The sequence below is a fragment of the Eurosta solidaginis genome, chromosome 4 (genome assembly GCF_040869045.1).
Source record: "Eurosta solidaginis isolate ZX-2024a chromosome 4, ASM4086904v1, whole genome shotgun sequence".
Classification (NCBI taxonomy): domain Eukaryota; kingdom Metazoa; phylum Arthropoda; class Insecta; order Diptera; family Tephritidae; genus Eurosta; species Eurosta solidaginis.
In genome coordinates, this window is record NC_090322.1 from 29,327,646 (window position 1) to 29,347,260 (window position 19,615).

Here is a 19,615-nt window from a genome sequence, read left to right on the forward strand (position 1 = left end):
GCAAAAATTGTTGGATTACGTGTTCCATTTTCTTCATGTTGGAGTACTCTAATAATACTCCTTTGCAATGCGTTTGCGGACCACCATCAGCCGATCATTGCTCGTTTTTAACGACCGTGATCACAACACGATGACGATCGAACAGAGTTGCCAAAAGTAAAATATTGCATACAAATAACTGATAATAAAATTTTACTTTGGCAACTCTGATAAAATGCAACAGCGCACTGGTTTTATGAATACATACTATAGTATTGAGAAATATTAGTTTCTTTATTCACGCAAATGCTAGGTAGGTAGGTTGAACTGGCCGGCATATGAGGACCTCACATAGACTGATTGAGTTCGTAGTGTTACCAGAAGTTTGTTTTAACGACCAAACTGAAAACCCCTATCAAAAACCAGGACATAAGTTATAAAATAACTCCGTCCTCTTGGCAAATACTAGAAGCTTCCGAGGACTTAAGCCACTTGCTGCTTCTAAATCTGACAGCTGTATCACTCCTAATAGCCGGAGTCTTAGCCTGGCAAGTGCAGAGCACGAGCACAGAACGTGCTCGATCGTTTCCTCCTCCAACCCGCACTTCCTACATCTGCTATCACTGACCAAGCCTAGTTTAAAGGCATGAGACGCCAGCAGGCAGTGTCCAGTCAGAATACCCGTCATGAGTCTACAGTCCTCTCTTTTTAATGATAGGAGCAACTGTGTTAGTCTAAGGTTGTAAGACCTACACATAATCTTCGACACTTTACAGCCCCGCGCTTGAACCCACGCCTTTCCCGCTTGGTCGATCATGTGCACCTCTCGACTTCGGTTAATCTCGCCCAATCTAATTGGGACATCTACGGAGCAAGCTTCAAGGGATGCGCCCTTTTTACCTAGTTCGTCCGCTTTTTCATTCCCATATGCCCTGGGACCCAATATAGATGTATGCTTCTTCCTGTCCCGATTATCTCCAGAGACTGCTTACACTCTAACAGCCATTTAGATGCTGTGGTATGCGAGATTATTGCCTTAATTGCTGCTTGACTGTCAATATAAAAGTTAATACGGTTGCAGCTTAAGCTATTCTCTTCCAGGGTTTCTACTGCTTTGGTTACGGCTAATATTTCCGCTTGGAAAACGCTACAGTAATCCGGCAGCCTGTAGGATCTGCTTATTTCCGGATCAGCGCAGTATACCGCAGACCCTACTCCTTCCACTACTTTGGAACCATCGGTGTACACATGTATCGCCTCGTCCGCCATTTGCGCACCCTTGCGCCAACCGTCCACCTCTATTGTGGCCTTAAGATCTCCCTCGAAGCGCAGATAGGGAATCATGTAGTCTGTTCGTCTTGTGATTGATGACGCTATACTACTATGGCCATATGGTCGGCGCTCAAGCTGCTCCGAAGCACCGAGCCTGGTTGCGGTCGTTAAAGCTTTGTTCTTTGCTACCAGGTCTACAGGTGGGATGTGCAAAATGGCGTACAGTGCAGCCATCGGGGTTGTTTTCAGGGCTCCCGTAATGCTAAGCATCGATAGTCTGCATACTCCCTCTAATTTTTTGAGGTATGTTGTTTTTTGTGTGGCTTTCCACCAAACAAGAACTCCATAGTATAGAATAGGGCTTACAATCGCTGTAAAAACCCAATGAAAAAGAGAGGGGATAGGCCCCACGTACACCCCAGCATTCTTTTACATGCATAGAGTGCCGTTGAGGCCTTCTTGACCCTCCTCCACGTTGAGCTTCCATGACAGCTTACTGTCTAGGATGATTCCTAAATATTTTGTGCAAGGTTTCTCCTGTAAGGTCACCCCTCCTAACTTAGGCCTGGTCCAATTTGGGACCTTGTACCTCTTTGTAAACAAGACCATATCCGTCTTCTCCGCATTGACTTTCAATCCGACATTAGATGCCCAGGTATGAATATCGCGAAGCGCCCGATCCATCAAAGAACTAATCGTTAGAAGGCACTTTCCACTTATGACAATTGCAACGTCATCTGCGTAAGCCGTAAGTTTTACGGGTCCCTCATCGAATTGCCTGAGCAGTTGGTTGATGACCAGCGTCCACAGCAGAGGTGATAGCACCCCTCCCTGCGGCGTGCCCCTGTCCACTGATTTCGTGGCCTCGTACAATCCACATTGTGATGTAATCTTTTTGCAATTTAACATGCAGCCGATCCATCTGATTAAGGCAGGATGTACTTTAATGTAATTAAGACCATCCATAATCGCCCATTTTGCAACATTATTGAAAGCCCCGGAAATGTCCAAGAAGACTCCTAGAGCATACTCCTTATATTCCAGGGATTTCTCTATGCTTATTACCACCCTATGCAATGCGGTGTCTACCGACTTGCCTTTGGTGTACGCATGCTGTGTTGTAGAAGCAGCTTTTCATCCACGTTGGACTTTATGTACACATCTATCAGCCTCTCAAAGGTTTTGAGCAGAAATGATGTTAAGCTAATGGGTCTATAGTCTTTGGGATATACGTGACCGATCTTCCCCGCCTTTGGTAGAAAAGCTACACGAGCTGTTCTCCAAGAGTGCAGTACATTATTCAGTCGTATGCACCCATCAAATATTATTTTAAGCCATTCCACGACCGCCCTACTTGAGACTTGTAGCATGGCCGTGAATATACCATCTGGGCCCGGCGATTTAAACTTAGAAAACGTCTTCACTGCCCACTCGATCTTGATATCGGTCACCAAGCCCGGCACTACTAGCTCCGTTATCGAAGTGTGAGTGATGTCTGCGGCTCCTCTAAACCGTCTCCCGATGGGAAATGTGTGTCGAGAAGCACCTCAAGGGGATTCCTCACTATTACGCGACCATTCCCCGTTCTCTTTCTTTATTAGTCCCTGGACTATGTTTCCCTTTGCTAGGACTTTTTTCAACCGTGCTGTTTCGCTGGAGCACTCTATGTCTGTTCAGAAACTTTTCCATGAGTTTCTCTTCGCCCTGGTACGCAAATGCTAAATAACATAAGAATATTCGAAGTATAAAATATAAAAGTTGTATTGCACCTCTTCATTTACTTTCATTTTAAATTAAATTCACTCCTATAATTCTTTCCCACAACACAATTCCTCTTTAGTACTTTGGCATATGGTGCTCCATGGAGTACTACAGTGAAAGTACTTTGGAATGTACTTTCACGTATGTACTCTATGGAATACTCAGAAACAAAGCGAGAGTGGGATCACCTACTCCTCTCCTAGGACATCGCAATGTTAATTGGAGCACATTTTTTGTATGAATACAGATTAGATTTGGAGCAGTCCTATACTTCCAAAGGAGTAATAAGAAATAAATAAATGTAAGGCGCGATAACCTCCGCAGAGATCTAAGGCCGAGCTTCTCTTCCAATTTGCGTCTGCTCCTCTTGATTTTCCCTACAAATTGGCCGGACGGGACCTACATGTTTTAAGTCGACTCCGAACGGCATCTGCAAGGCAGATGAGTTTTCACTGAGAGCTTTTCATGGCAGAAATACACCCGGAGCGCTTGCCAAACACCGCCGAGTATTCCTTACATTATTTATAGACTACTCGAGTTTTTTGAAGGGGAATAACTAAATCGTTATAGTTATCGATTCGCAAATAAAGCGATGGCAAATGTTAAAAAGTTAGTGAATTCCACTACTGATGTACAGCGAGACAATGGGTAGTCGGACCTGTATCAACAGCGCTGAAAGCACTGCGAGGGGGCAGAATTAGAACTAGTACCGTCTCTTAATGCTAGTTCGTAGTAAGTGCGATTCGCTGCAGAGCTTCTAAAAATACATATTTCACAAAAACATTCAGCTGATCGATTAATCTTTTTCGGTATAATGGTAATCGCAGTACCGCGAGGACTACAAGAATTTTCACCGAAAGATTATTGGAATAGAAACAGGCTTACCAGCCACGATATAAAAACAGCGCCCACTTAAAAGTAAAGAAGAGAACAAATAATGTCCCCAGATGAGGCGCCATACAGGAAAAATCAGAGGTTTGACCCTGTACTTTGATTCAACGTTCTATCATTAACGGTTCAAGCGCGTGTGAGATATCCGGTTTATCAACAACTACTGGCGACAAAACGCATTATTGTGTATATCTCATGAAACAAACTAAATTTCAAATACATTTTTCTTTTCAAGGTTTTATCATTAACGGGTAAAGCGCTACGTGGGTTAATCGTATTATCGATAACTCCTGCCAATTTGGGTATATCTCTTCGACCAAGCTAAATGACAAAGTTTTTGTTTTTTAGGTATATTTGGGTATATCTCTTTGACCAGGCTAAATGACAAAGCTTTTGTTTTTTAGGTATACCTACTTAGATTTTTCCACAATTTGATATAAAGTTCAATCAATAACCAATTTATCGGTACGCAAATGACCTAGCATCTAAATTGACTTATACATATCGCTTGAAGCAGCGACCGAGATTTTCGATACTCTTGTTTTGAATTATATTTACACCTACTTGTAGTTTAAGACCCAAATTGATTCAATGTACTATCGTTAGCGGTTCAAGCGCTACGTAAGATAATAATAATACCCAACGGATTAATACGAAAAAAATCATCAGCTGAGTACTACACATAACAGTAGAAATCATATACATACTACATTGTTAACCAAGAGAACATTTTTAGTTTATTTGATTTTTTTGTTAAGAGTGAAGATAGGATAAGACAGTTTTCTTTATGGTAAAAAGTGAATCTGTTATATCAAATGAATTAGAATGAGTGTTGAAATCATGACAAAAACACCGAAAAGGTTCATTTAATTCGAAATTAGTTCTACTTTGCCTCAAAAGAAGAGGTTTGTAATGGCTTGACACCCATGATGGGACGTTAAAGTTTACTTCGTTCAAAAGAATTGGACTAGAAATCAATTCATTCAGGAGTTTAGCCATAAATATAACGCCTAGCATTGCTCTACGACTTGTCAGAGTTGGAAGATTGGTAAGCTTCAACCGACTAGTATAAGCTGGAGGATTATACGCAGGGTCCCACTGAAAATTCCTAATAGAGAAAAGTAGAAATTGCTTTTGTATTGATTCAAGTTTATCTGCATGAGCTCGATATTGGGAATTCCAGACTATTGATCCGTATTCTAGTATCGGTCTAACTTAAGTGATGAAAAGAGCTTTAAGTGTCACTTAAACTTCCGTAACCCTAACGCCATATTCAGAACCATACCCATATCCATAACCATCTGCAATTGATCGATTAATGGTGCCTTAACCTAAAAATCGTGAAAATTTCATAAAAATGAAGAAAACGCAAAAACTTACAAACATATTCCACAAAAAATAAGTCACTTAGTCAAAACGTATCCAAACCAATGAATAAAATCTACAAAAAGTTATTAAATTCACCAACTCAAATATTTTTAGGGTATGGATATGGCGAGAAACCAAAAACCAATTGGTTGATTATGGCGTTAGCGTTATTGTATGGCACCATTAAGGGCGAATTAATGGTGCCTTATAACCACAAAGCCATATCCAGATAAAATAGCTGATCGAACCTACCTTATGAAAATCAATGTAATCGATTAATGGTGCCATAACATAACGCTAACTCGATTACATTGATTTCCATAAGGTAGGTGTGATCAGCTGTTTTATCTGGTTATGGCTTTATGGTTATAAGTCACCATTAATTCGCCCTTTAATCGATTACACTGATTTCCATAAGGTAGGCTCGATCAGCTGTTTTATCTGGTTATGGCTTTATGGTTATAAGTCACCCTTAATTGGCCCTTTAATTACATAAAGGTCGCTAAAGGGCCCTTTACTGATACTTAGCATAGACTTGACTTGAGAACTGTCACTTACAGTTCTGTTAAATGTACACTGCATGTTACTGATTACTCAAAACTTAGCAACACTTAACTTGACTTAGAAGTCTGTTGAATTTTGTTTTTTCTATGTAAGTTCTAAATGACGTTTACATTTTGAGATGCCATTTGTTTGTTTCCATTTCAATTTGACATTTTGTCATACAAATTGACATTTATTGATTATGATGCCAGATTGTATGCGCTAAGTGGAGTATAATCGTGGCTAATTTGCCAAGTTTACGCCAAGTCAAGTCTATGCTAAGTATCAGTAATGTGCCCATAAATTCTTTGAACACCTCTAGCCTTATTGACAGTAGCATTAATATTGTCACGGATATTAGCATCACTAAGCTATACCATCACTAAGGCTATGCTAAGCGATATTTACGTCAATAATCAAATCATGTATACACATATATAAGGCAGCCGAGAGATGTCACACACAGAAGTATAAAAGGCCGCAGGTGTAGAGGCGCTGGAGTTTAGTTTGATTTGAGTTGTCAAGCAGTTACGACTAAGACGATATCTAGCGAGTAATAGCAGTATTATTTTGAAAGTCAGTTTCATTTAAGCTATCAGTTTGGTTATTAAGCTATTCGTTGCACAGTTTGAGTGTTATTGTGAAGAATTTTAATAAAGGCCATTTTTCCATTATTCAATATTGGATTTATTTATTCAACAGTTTAGCGATACGAACCTAGCAAAAGGGCAAATAAGAGGATTTGCAGCAAATTCGTTACAATATGAAGGTTGAAACTAAGTTTAGTATCTATCGTGACTCCCAAGTCAACAAAATAGTTTACTGATAGAAGACAAAAATTATTAATTACGTAAGAGGCTGCTGGCAAAGATCTTCGAGAGATAAGCCAGATATCGACAACTACCGATGACTGAACGGATTATTGTGAATATCTCTTCAATGAAACGAAATTTCAACATTTTTTTGTTGCAGTATATAGCTACCTACTTGTAGATTAATTCACATTATGGTTCAAGGTTCTATCGTTAATGGTTAATACTATGTCTCCACGGAACCAAAATCAAGTTGATTTCGGAAGATTCTTAATTTCAGCCGAAATTAGCCAATTTCCTTATGTGAAAACTGTCAAACGAAAGTAGAACTGCTTACTTTCATCGAAATTGGACCCAAATTATGTGCAATTTACTGAGCGACTCTGTGGTCAATTATAATTTACACAAAATAATGGATGGTATGCCCGCACTAGCTGTCAAATTCAAAAACATATGTTTATCTGAAGGCGAATTCAGTACCAGGTGATGTTATCCCAACAGCTGATTGCTTCGTCTTGATTATTTGCCATTTTACGCCTTGTACAACAATTTCCGTCTCCCAGTGAGTTTTACATCTCCGGCTCATGCTTAATTCTCACGGGAATGCTCTGGATCATTGAGAGACTTGAGAATCAGATGTCGTGAAATTTTCACACACGTGAAATGTGAAAGGCAGATGTCGCCGCTGTTTTTCATTTAACTTATACGGCGAAAGGCTAAGCAGCGACATCTATTTTTGAAAAAGTAGGTTTATTAAAGGCAGCGTTGCCAAACTAAAAAGAAGCAATTAACAAGTTATCTGGCTCACAATTTGAGACTTCTATCTGGATTTATCTTGCTCAAATCGTTGTTGCATTTACATACAAAATTATTTATCTGGCTCAGGATTTTGCCACCGGATGACGGCAAATATGTCAATAAATCGAAATCTGAAAATTTTCTTTTGTTTTGACATTCTTCTGCACGGCGAATTGATTGAATTCGCTTTGCCACCACCCAAGGCGAATTCAGTAGAGGCGGTGTTATCCAAACAGCTGATTACTTCTTCTTGATATTTTTCCATACAAAGCCTTGTAAAACAATATGTCAGTTAATCGCATGGTTCAATTATGTACAGGTTGGCCCATCTCATCAGCTGATTTTATTTATGTCATTGCATGGTCGAATGGATTGTCAAAAGGAGATGGCAAACTCAAAATGAAACCAACACATTGGCAACATTTTCTTACACATACAAAAACTGCTAAGCTTTATGTTTCCATTCCATACCATTCGCACCAACACCAATACACAGATTATGACAATTTGAACAACATATTTTGTTGCTTTACAGATGAGCCAACCTGTATATAGTTGAACCATGGTTAATCGAAATCAATGAAAATTTTCTTTTGACTTGACATTCTTCTGCACGGCGAATTGGTTGAATTCGCTTTGCCACCACCTGGTGCCGATACATTGCTGTTTAAACGTTTTTTGTTTTTGTATTTAATAATCGAATGTACCTAAATCTAAATTTTCTCTTGTCGCACTTATGTTGCTACAATCATAAAAATTTTATAGGCTGTCTTGTTTTAATTTCGAATTGAAAACACATTGCGAGCATTTTCTATTAGCAATATGGGAGTATTACATATATGTTTGAAATTATGCAAAAGAAGAAGGTTAATCGTACGGACCATGGTATAAAAAAGAAATTTTTTGACGTATTTGGGGATTTTTGAAATTTCATAATGTTTATTGCTTTGCTAGAAGTAAAGGTGTTTTAGGCGGAAGTGTGGTTTTCGGGATGGAAATTTCCTTCAGGATGAAAACGTAATGGTTATCTTAGACAATAATAATATGCTTTAGCACGATTTATTTGTATAGATATCGATTGAAAATACAGTAAAACATGCAATCCGGGTCCGTCTCCTGACCCCGGTCCTGAGAAATGGTTTTGCTGCATCTGCCGGAAAAGAATCTTTTTAGGACGGTCATACTCTGTTCAGTGTGTCTCGTGTAAGGGATGGTTGCATCGGACAGGTTGTTCTGGGCTTGATCCCAAAACCCGACGTCCACGTAACTTTTATAAATCTTTTGTGGCTCCTTGCTGTTCACGCCCAAGGGCGTCCCGTAGTCTACGTTTAAGCGCGCCCCCCCCCCCCCCCCACTACCTTCCAGCAGCTCCGCTGCTCAGCAAGCCACAACAAGTACCCGCTGCTGCTCGCGCCCCACGGCGCCAACAACTCAAACAGCTGCTACCACTCACAACTACTATCTTCGTAGTAGAGTCGGTAGCAATGCTGAGCATCAGCCCCTGCCCCCGTCTTCTCTCCCCCCCCCCCCCCCCCCCCCCCTCTTTTCCGGCAGCAATCGTGTAGGTCAGGGAAACAGACTCTTAGTCCCTACCTCCGTTTGCACCGTTTGCCAGCACAGAATATATATGTTTGCGACATCCGCCCAATGCAGCTCCTGCCTTGGGTGGTGCCAATTTCCTAGATGTTCTGGTCTCCGCGACGGCAACCCCCCGACGGGTTTCATCGCGCCATGTTGCCAGGTCGCAAACCCAAATTATCCGGGTACCCCAATGCTTGCCCAAGGACGCCCAGTCCCAGGGCCACAACAGCAATTGCGTCCTGGCCTTCCTCAACTCAGGCGTAGTCACCCTTCACTTACCCCCAGAGTGGCGACGTCTCCACCTATGCACTAAAGAATTCTGCAGTTAAACTGTAATGGACTAACTGGGAAGATTACGGAGATAGTCGATTTCATGAAGCGGCACAACATCCGCATTGCGGCGATTCAAGAGACTAAACTCACAGCAAGATCTGCATTGCAGACCTGCTCTGGGTATAATGTCCACAGAAAAGATCGCGAAAGCGGAAATGGAGGCGGCCTAGCGTTTATCATACACCACTCTGTGCAATATTATATATTTGATCCTGGCATCGACCGCAGGGATAATGTCTTAGAACGTCAAGGCCTATCTGTCCGGTCAGGTGATGCAAACCTAGAAATCATCAACATCTACATCCCTCCTGCCACCCGTTGCCCCAGTGGATATCGGCCTAATATCAGAGCCTTACTCACTGGCAACAATCGCATTACCTTAGGCGATTTCAATGCCCATCATGATCTATGGCATTCAAATTTGCGGGCGGACAGTAGGGGTGAGTTGTTGGCGGATCAAATAGAAGAAACGACGTTCTGCACAATAAACGGAGACGCCCCCACACGTATGGTTGGAAGCTGTCACAGTTCGCCAGATACCTCAATCGTGAGCGCAGAACTCGCTCGAGCGTACCGCCGACTTCATCGTCACCGAAAAACGCACTTTCATAAACTTCAAAAAAGGAAAGTGGGAAGAATATAAATCTTATACAGACAACCTCTTTGCTGCCCTCTCTATCCCGACTGATGCCCGCCAAGGGGAGCGTGCCTTCCGCAAGGTCATTGAATCCGCCTCGGCACGTTTCATTCCCGCCGGGAGAATTCCCGAAATCCGCCCCACTTCCCGGCGGAGGCCGCAAACTTAGCGAGAGAACGTGACCTTATAAGACAGCTTGATCCAGGCGACCCCCAAATAAGGGATGTAAACCAACGCATCAGATTGCTTGCGGATGAGCGGGCGAAATGGGAGGAGCACCTAAGAGGTTGTAACCTCTCTACCGGTGTGGGTAAACTTTGGTCCACCGTAAAGTCCCTATCGAATCCGACTAAGTACAAAGACAAAGTTTCCCTCGCCTTTGGCGACAAAGTGCTATCGGATGCGAAAAAATGCGCGAGCGCTTTCTGCCGACAATATATAATGCATTCTACGGTCGACAAAGATAGACGGAGGGCCAATAGACACGCACATAAACACAAATTCAGCGCGTCACCAATCACCATCACCGCTAAAGAGGTTGAGGACGCCATTGGTCGTGCTAAACCATCCAAGGCAGTGGGCCCAGACGGCATAGCCATGCCGATGCTTAAAAGCCTAGGGAAAGAGGGTTTCAAATATTTAGCGCATGTCTTCAACCTGTCTCTTTCCACCTTTGTCATACCCGAGAAATGGAAAATGGCCAAGGTGGTCCCGCTACTAAAGCCTGGGAAACCAGCTAACATAGGTGAGTCGATATCTCTCCTATCGCCAGTGGCAAAGACGCTTGAAGCCATTTTGCTCCCTTATTTCCAAGCAAATTTGCAGCTAGCCTCTCATCAGCATGGCTTCAGAAAACTCCATAGCACTACCACCGCGCTAAATGCCATTAGCACCCAGATAAATTGCGGTTTAAATCAAAACCCCCACCATAGAACAGTACTCGTAGCGCTAGACCTATCAAAAGCTTTTGATACGGTCAACCATGGCTCGTTACTGCAAGACCTGGAAGGGTCTACCCTTCCCCCATATCTTAAAAGGTAGACCGCAAATTATCTGGGCGGTCGGCAGGCATCGGTGCAATTTAGAAACGAAACATCAAAACCAAGAAGAATTAAACAAGGGATGCCACAGGGTGGTGTCCTATCCCCACTTTTGTTTAATTTCTACATATCTAAGCTACGTTCACCACCGGAAGGAGTCACAATCGTTTCCTACGCCGATGACTGCACAATAATGGCCACAGGCCCAGGCCCACAGATCGAGTAGCTATGCAATAAAATAAACGGCTACCTCCCTGATCTCTCCAGTTTTTTCGCCTCTCGAAACCTGGCATTATCACCGACTAAATCTTTCGCGACCTTATTTACAACATGGACGTCCCAAATGTCGACCATTTTGAACATCCACTTCGATGGCACTACGCTACCGTCTGTCCTACACCCCAAAATCTTGGGTGTGACGTTTGATCAGGATCTACATTTTGGTGAGCACGCAGCCGCAATTGTTCCGAGAATTCAGAGCCGTAACAAAATCCTCAAATCCCTCGCTGGCAGTACCCGGGGAAAAGATAAAGAAACGCTCATGACTAAATACAAAGCAATTAGCCAGCCGATTACGTGCTACGCGTCACCCATATGGTCGCCAAGCCTAAAAATTACCCAATGGAAGAAGCTACAGGCCTGCCAAAATACTGCTCTCAGAATTGCCACGGGCTGTCTTCTTATGTCCCCAGAACACCATCTGCATAATGAGGCGAGAATACTCCCCATCAGGGAGAGAAATGAGATGCTGACCAAACAGTTCCTGTTGAATACCCACAAAACTTGAGCATCCCAACAGACATCTGATTGATGAACCAGCACCGCCTGGGTGCTTAAGGAGTCATCTCCGTAAGAACTTTGAGGAAATACGGCACCTGAGAACCCAGCCGTATGAAGCGAAAAGACACAAGCAGGTCCTTGGTGAACTCCGCAAACAGGCGTCGGAACTTTATGCCGGGAATTGCCCGGTGAATCCAGTACTCAAAGAAAAGTATCCAAAACTCGCGGAAGAGGAACGCATACTCCCCAGGGAACGCGTGTCACTCTTACACAACTTCGTTCTGGATACTGTAACAGGTTAAACTCTTACCTCTCCAGAATCAACCCCGACACAAAATGTATGCCCCGCTTGCAATGTGTCCCCACATGACACCAACCATCTCTTTAATTGTAATGTGGAACCAACGCCTCTAACACCCCTTTCCTTATGGTCCATCCCTGTTGAAACAACAAGTTTCCTTGGACTCCCGTTAGAGGATATTGATGACAATTTGTGATCGGTCGCGGCTGTTAGGTGGGGCGAAGCACTGCTACAACAACAGCAACAACATGTTGAGTATACTCCCTAATTGTTATACATACTGTAACGAATTTACTTGCAAATACTCTTATTTGCAACCCTCTGCTAAGTTCGAATCACTAAACTGTTGAATAAATAACTCCAATATTTAATAATGCAAAATGGCCTCTATTAAAGTACTTCACAATAACACTCAAACTTTGCAACGAATAACTTGCTTAATAACCAAACTGACTGATAGCTCAAAATGAAACTGTCTCTTCGCCTCTACTGTCGCTCCTTTTATACTTTTTGATTTCTCATTGCATACTTCCAGGCTTTTCCATTCCAGAACTTACTAGTTAGTTTCAGCTACAAAATCGCCAGCCACAACTACGTTTATAACTTCTCATTTGAGTAATACATGCACAAATTATTGCCCTCTCTTGTCACAACTCAGAGAAGATATATGCATGCGTTTGTGCATTGGTTCTCCGCTGCTCGTATACGTACATATGTGTAGACGCAATTATTGATTCGTTTATGTAGATACATAATGATTGAATTATTGATGTGAATTCACGACACTGCTTAGCATCGGCATGGAGATGGCAGTATCCCTGAGTGTTGCTAATATTCGTAACAATACTATGCATGCATGGTTTACTCGTGATTTTTGCAGGGAAATAGCTGTAGGTCAAATCTACACTCTCTGTCTCACCCTGCGCTCTTAAAAGTTTGACGTTAAGATGTCGCCTCGTTCATTTTGAAATACTTTCAAAACAAATAGGTAGCTGGCAGCATCTCGACAATCAGCTGTTTTTCGCAATGTCACTTTCGGAGCAAAAGTGGAGAAAAATTTAAGATTTTCTTAGCAACGGAAAAGTGAAAATTTATGCAGTTTAATTTTCCATAAGTTTTTCAGTTAGTGCAAATTTTTATTTGTAATTTGCTTTAAGTTTAAAACCAACTATTTCGTAGTTGCCGCTGGTGCCAAGTCTGCAAATTATCTAGTGCTAATTGAAGAATCTGTTGATTGGCGTTACCGCATAACGACCTTTTCACATTTGATTTCAGCAAATTTACGCTAATAAAAGGAAGAGGTAATTACAGAATTCTATAACAAAATATATCAATAGATAAATGTGTATGTACTTGTATTTTGGCGAAAGCGCTGGCGGCTTTCTGGGTGGAAAAACTGCACGTTTATGCTTAATACATCCATGGTTGGGGAAAGGCTTGTTTACTGATAAGACCAATAGTTTATCAGAAACATGCTTCGAATATATTCTATACCAAAACGTAGACAAAAATAGCTAAATACAAAGGGCGAGAATAAAAGGGTAATAGTCTAGTTGAGGGGTCGACTGCTAATACGCTACCAAAAATATTGAGAGAGGTGTCAAACGACGCGTCTTGACATCAGTATTAATAATCTGAAGGCGGAAAATATGTAATATCAAATTTTAAAGCGTTCAAAAGATATTAACGAAAAACCGAAAAAAAAACCCGCGGGTACCTCCGAAACCGGGGGTCGGATCCATAGTATTTTTGCGCAGAACACCTTTCTGCCTTGGCGGCCTTCGGTCGCGCTTATAAAAAATAACCCTGGACTACGCAATGCCTAGTCCGGGTGTGTGGTATAACCGTGGCTACCGCCACGGTGATGCGCAATTTTTTTTGTGGGTACAAACACAACAACAACCACATGGAAATCGCCAACTTCAACTGCAAATATTTCCGGACAGAGATAAAATTTTTCTTTTCCGCCTTCGGATTATTGTTCACGAGATTAATACGCGTCTTTTCACACCTCACTCGATATTTTTAGTAGCGTATTAGCAGTCGACCCCTCAACTAAAAGAGAAACTGCTCGATAAAAAAGGAAAAAGAAAGGTAATAGTCTAGTTGAGGGGTCGATTGCTAATACGCTACCAAAAATATCGAGAGAGGTGTCAAAAGACGCGTATTAATCTCGAGAACAATAATCAGATGGCGGAAAAGAAAAATTTTATCTCTGTCCGGAGATATTTGCAGTTGAAGTTGGTAATTTCCATGTGGTTGTTGTTGTGTTTATACCCCCAAAAAAAATTGTGCATCACCGTGGCGGTAGCCACGGTTATACCACACACCCGGACTAGACATTGCGTAGTCCAGGGTTATTTTTTATAAGCGCGACCGAAGGCCGCCAACGCAGAAAGGTGTTCTGCGCAAAAATACTATGGATCCGACCCCCGGTTTCGGAGGTACCCGCGGGTCTTTTTTCGGTTTTTCGTTAATATCTTTTGAACGCGTTAAAATTTTTATTTTCCGCCTTCGGATTATTAATTAATACGCGTCGTTTGACACCTCTCTCGATATTTTTGGTAGCGTATTAGCAGTCGACCCCTCAACTAGACTATTACCATAAAAAATCGGCGAAAATCAACAAATGTTTTTGTGCCGCTCTATTTACAATTATATACACTAATGTATGTACATTTATTTATTCAGATAATCATTCATTTTCGATGCCATAATTATATTTATACATTATTATTTGTTATGACTTGTCGCTAAACTAATTCAAACAGATGTATGTAACATTCTAGTTGCGAATTAGAACAGAAATCAACGTTTACTCAGTGATGGAAGTGCTCCGGACAGCTGAGCAGCTGATGAACTGAATTTATGTTTGCGTTGCAATTTTTTTTTCTTAATATGTAGGTATTTTATCGGTCGGTGTATACACTGACGCAGGTAGCTGATAGAAAATTGCCTGCAACTAAATTTAAAACTTATTTTATTTTGACTATGACTATGCGCCTCTATATTTATTTTACATACATATTTATCTTCTATGTCCGGTTAATTGATACCTATCCAGTAAGTAAGTATAGATAACAATTCTAATCTCACTTACTTACATATTTCCTTGATTTTTTTGTTTCAGCCTTTGCCAGTTCAACCTAACCTAACCTTGTCAAATAAAAGCGAAACAAAATGATTAAATTAAGGAACTTATCGAGTGTTATCAATAATACAGCAGTACGGTAAGACAATTTTCAATTATATTACACTACGTGGAACGGCTAGCAAATATCTTTATTATGGCCAAAATATGCATGAAAACTTTGAATAAGCACAATACATACAAATCATTAAACCTGCAGTAAATTTCCGCCTTTAAATAGTAAACCGTTCAGAGTTTGTATATACCTATGTTGCCCTTATGACGTTCTCAACATCTCCTGTTGTTGTTGTAGCAGTGCTTCACTCCATCCAAGAGATGCAACCGATCACAAATTATTTCGCTCGAGCATACCGCCGACTTCATCGTCACCGAAAAACGCACTTTCATAAACTTCAAAAAAGGAAAGTGGGAAGAATACAAATCTTTTACAGACAACCTCTTTGCTGCCCTCCCTATCCCGACTGATGCCCGCCAAGGGGAGCGTGCCTTCCGTAAGGTCATTGAATCCGGCTCGTCACGTTTCATTCCCGCCGGGAGAATTCCCGAAATCCGCCCCACTTCCCGGCGGAGGCCGCAAACTTAGCGAGAGAACGTGACCTTATAAGACAGCTTGATCCAGGCGACCCTCAAATAAGGGATATAAACCAACGTATCAGATTGCTTGTGGACGAACACAAGCGGGCGAAATGGGGGGAGCACCTAAGAGGTTGTAACCTCTCTACCGGTGTGGGTAAACTTTTTTCCACCGTAAAGTCCCTATCGAATCCGACTAAGCACAAAGACAAAGTTTCCACAACAACAACAACAACAGGACGCCATTGGTCGTGCTAAACCATCCAAGGCAGTGGGCCCAGACGGCATAGCCATGCCGATGCTTAAAAGCCTAGGGAAAGAGGGTTTCAAATATTTAGCGCATGTCTTCAACCTGTCTCTTTCCACCTTTGTCATACCCGAGAAATGGAAAATGGCCAAGGTGGTCCCGCTACTAAAGCCTGGGAAACCAGCTAACATAGGTGAGTCGATATCTCTGGCCCCAGCGGGTTAGGGGATCAGAATATACCCGCGCCTGTCGTAAGAGGCGACTAAAATACCAGATTCAAGGGGTTGTGTAACGCAAATCTTCAGGTTGCCAGCGCAATATATAGCTTCTCCGAACCCAATTGGCAACCTCACCTATCCGCGTCGAATCCTGTTTCACTAACAGACGAGGCTCTGGCGACCACAAGCTCCTCATGGAACTTGGGGGTGGGGAGGGGGGAATGGCCTGAAGGTTTAATGTGGCCACATAAATCGTTACCGAGATGGTCGGGCTAGCACCTTAATGGTGCTGTGGTACCGGAGCGTACCGGATCTTTATCCGGCCAAGGACCATCACATCGATAACACTCCCCAAAGCCTTCGGGGAGCAACCTTATCGCTACAACAACAACAACAACAACAACAACAACAACAACAACAACAGTCGATATCTCTCCTATCGCCAGTGGCAAAGACGCTTGAAGCCATTTTGCTCCCTTATTTCCAAGCAAATTTGCAGCTAGCCCCTCATCAGCATGGCTTCAGAAAACTCCATAGCACTACCACCGCGCTAAATGCCATTAGCACCCAGATAAATTGCGGTTTAAATCAATACCCCCACCATAGAACAGTACTCGTAGCGCTAGACCTATCAAAAGCTTTTGATACGGTCAACCATGGCTCGTTATTGCAAGTCCTGGAAGGTCTACCCTTCCCCCATGTCTTAAAAGGTGGACCGCAAATTATCTGGGTGGTCGGCAGGCATCGGTCCAATTTAGAAACGAAACAGCAAAACCAAGGAGAATTAAACAAGGGGTGCCACAGGGTAGTGTCCTATCCCCACTTTTGTTTAATTTCTACATATCTAAGCTACCATCACCACCGGAAGGAGTCACAATCGTTTCCTACGCCGATGACTGCACAATAATGGTCACAGACCCATGCCCAAAGATCGATGCGCTATGCAATAAAATAAACGGCTACCTCCCTGATCTCTCCAGTTTTTTCGCCTCGCGAAACCTGGCATTATCACCGACTAAATCTTCCGCGACCTTATTTACAACATGGACGTCCCAAATGTCGACCATTTTGAACATCCACGTCGATGGCACTACGCTACCGACTGTCCTACAGCCCAAAATCTTGGGTGTGACGTTTGCTCAGGATCAACATTTTGGTGAACACGCAGCCGCAATTGTTCCGAGAATTCAGAGCCGTAACAAAATCCTCAAATCCCTCGCTGGCAGTACCTGGGGAAAAGATAAAGAAACGCTCATGACTACATACAAAGCAATTAGCCAGCCGATTACGTGCTACGCGTCACCCATATGGTCGCCAAGCCTAAAAATTACCCACTGGAAGAAGCTACAGGCCTGCCAAAATACTGCTCTCAGAATGGCCACGGGCTGTCTTCTTATGTCCCCAGAACACCATCTGCATAATGAGGCGAGAATACTCCCCATCGGGGAGAGAAATGAGATGCTGACCAAACAGTTCCTGTTGAATACCCAGAAACCTGGGCATCCCAACAGACATCTGACACAAGCAGGTCCTTGGTGAACTCCATAAACAGGCGTCGGACCTTTATGCCGGGAATTTCGCGGTGAATCCAGTACTTAAAGAAACGTATCCAAAACTCGCGGAAGAGGACCGCATACTCCCCAGAGAAACGCGTGTCACTCTTGCTCAACTTAGTTCTGGATACTGTAACAGGTTAAACTCTTACCTATCCAGAATCAACCCCGACATACAAAATGTATGCCCCGCTTGCAATGTGTCCCCACATGACACCAACCATCCCTTTAATTGTAATGTGGAACCAGCGCCTCTAACACCCCTTTCCTTATAGTCCACCCCTGTTGAAACGGCAAGTTTTCTTGGACTCCCGTTAGAGAATATTGATGACAATTTGTGAACGGTCACGGCTATTAGTGGGGCGAGCATTGCTACAACAACAACAACAACAGGACGCCATTGGTCGCGCTATACCATCCAAAGCAGTGGGCCCAGGCGGCATAGCCATGCCGATGCTTAAAAGCCTAGGAAAAGAGGGTTTCAAATATTTAGCGCATGTCTTGAACCTGTCTCTTTCCACCTTTGTCATACCCGAGAAATGGAAAATGGCCAAGGTGGTCCCGCTACTAAAGCCTGGGAAACCAGCTAACATAGGAGAATCGTATCGTCCGATATCTCTCCTATCGCCAGTAGCAAAGACGCTTGAAGCCATTTTGCTCCCTTATTTCCAAGCAAATTTGCAGCTAGCCTCTCATCAGCATGGCTTCAGAAAGCTCCATAGCACTACGACCGCGCTAAATGCCATTAGCACCCAGATAAGTTGCGGTTTAAATCAATACCCCCACCATAGAACAGTACTCGTAGCGCTAGACCTAACAAAAGCTTTTGATACGGTCAACCATGGCTCGTTACTGCAAGACCTGGAAGGGTCTACCCTTCCCCCATGTCTTAAAAGGTGGACCGCAAATTATCTGGGTGGTCGGCAGGCATCGGTGCAATTTAGAAACGAAACATCAAAACCAAGGAGAATTAAACAAGAGGTGCCACAGGGTGGTGTCCTATCCCCACTTCTGTTTAATTTCTACATATCTAAGCTACCTTCACCACCGGAAGGACTCACAATCGTTTCCTACGCCGATGACTGCATAATAATGGCCACAGGCCCAGGCCCAAAGATCGATGAGCTATGCAATAAAATAAACGGCTACCTCCCTGATCTCTCCAGTTTTTTCGCCTCGCGAAACCTGGCATTATCACCGACTATTCGGGATTCAAGGGGTTGTGTAGCGCAATATATAGCTTCTCCAACCCAATTGTCAACCTCACCTTCGAGCGGCGAATCCCGTTTCACTAACAGACGAAGCTCTGGCGACCCCAAGCTCCTCATGGAACTTGGAGGTGGGGAGGGAGGGATGGCCTGAAGGTTTAATGTGGCCATATAAATCGTTCCCGAGATGGTCGGGCCAGCACCTTAATGGTGCTGTGTTACCGGAGCGTATCGGATCTGTATCCGACAAAGGACCATCACATCGATAACACTCCCCAAAGCCTTCGGGGAGTAACCTAATCGCTACAACAACAACAACAACCGACTAAATCTTCCGCGACCTTATTTACAACATGGACGTCCCAAATGTCGACCATTTTGAACATCCACGTCGACGGCACTACGCTACCGACTGTCCTACAGCCCAAAATCTTGGGTGTGACGTTTGCTCAGGATCTACATTTTGGTGAGCACGCAGCCGCAATTGTTCCGAGAATTCAGAGCCGTAACAAAATCCCCAAATCCCTCGCTGGCAGTACCTGGGGAAAAGATAAAGAAACGCTCATGAC

General features: G+C 43.0%; 1 protein-coding gene across 4 annotated transcripts in view; it reads left to right on the forward strand.

Annotated features, from left to right (window-relative positions):
• The first annotated feature begins 13,093 nt into the window (after positions 1 to 13,093).
• Positions 13,094 to 19,615, forward strand: part of Nipsnap (protein nipsnap) — a 77,300-nt gene continuing 70,778 nt past the window's right edge. The window contains exons 1-3 of one of the 4 annotated variants that reach the window (XM_067781056.1): positions 13,094 to 13,218; positions 13,276 to 13,397; positions 15,227 to 15,326. In XM_067781056.1, coding sequence (XP_067637157.1) covers positions 15,277 to 15,326 — 50 coding nt within the window. In that variant the 5' untranslated portion in view covers positions 13,094 to 13,218; positions 13,276 to 13,397; positions 15,227 to 15,276. Of the gene's footprint in view, positions 13,398 to 14,923; positions 15,164 to 15,226; positions 15,327 to 19,615 lie in introns of those variants that run through there. The other 3 variants (XM_067781055.1, XM_067781058.1, XM_067781057.1) reach the window with 3 other exon arrangements.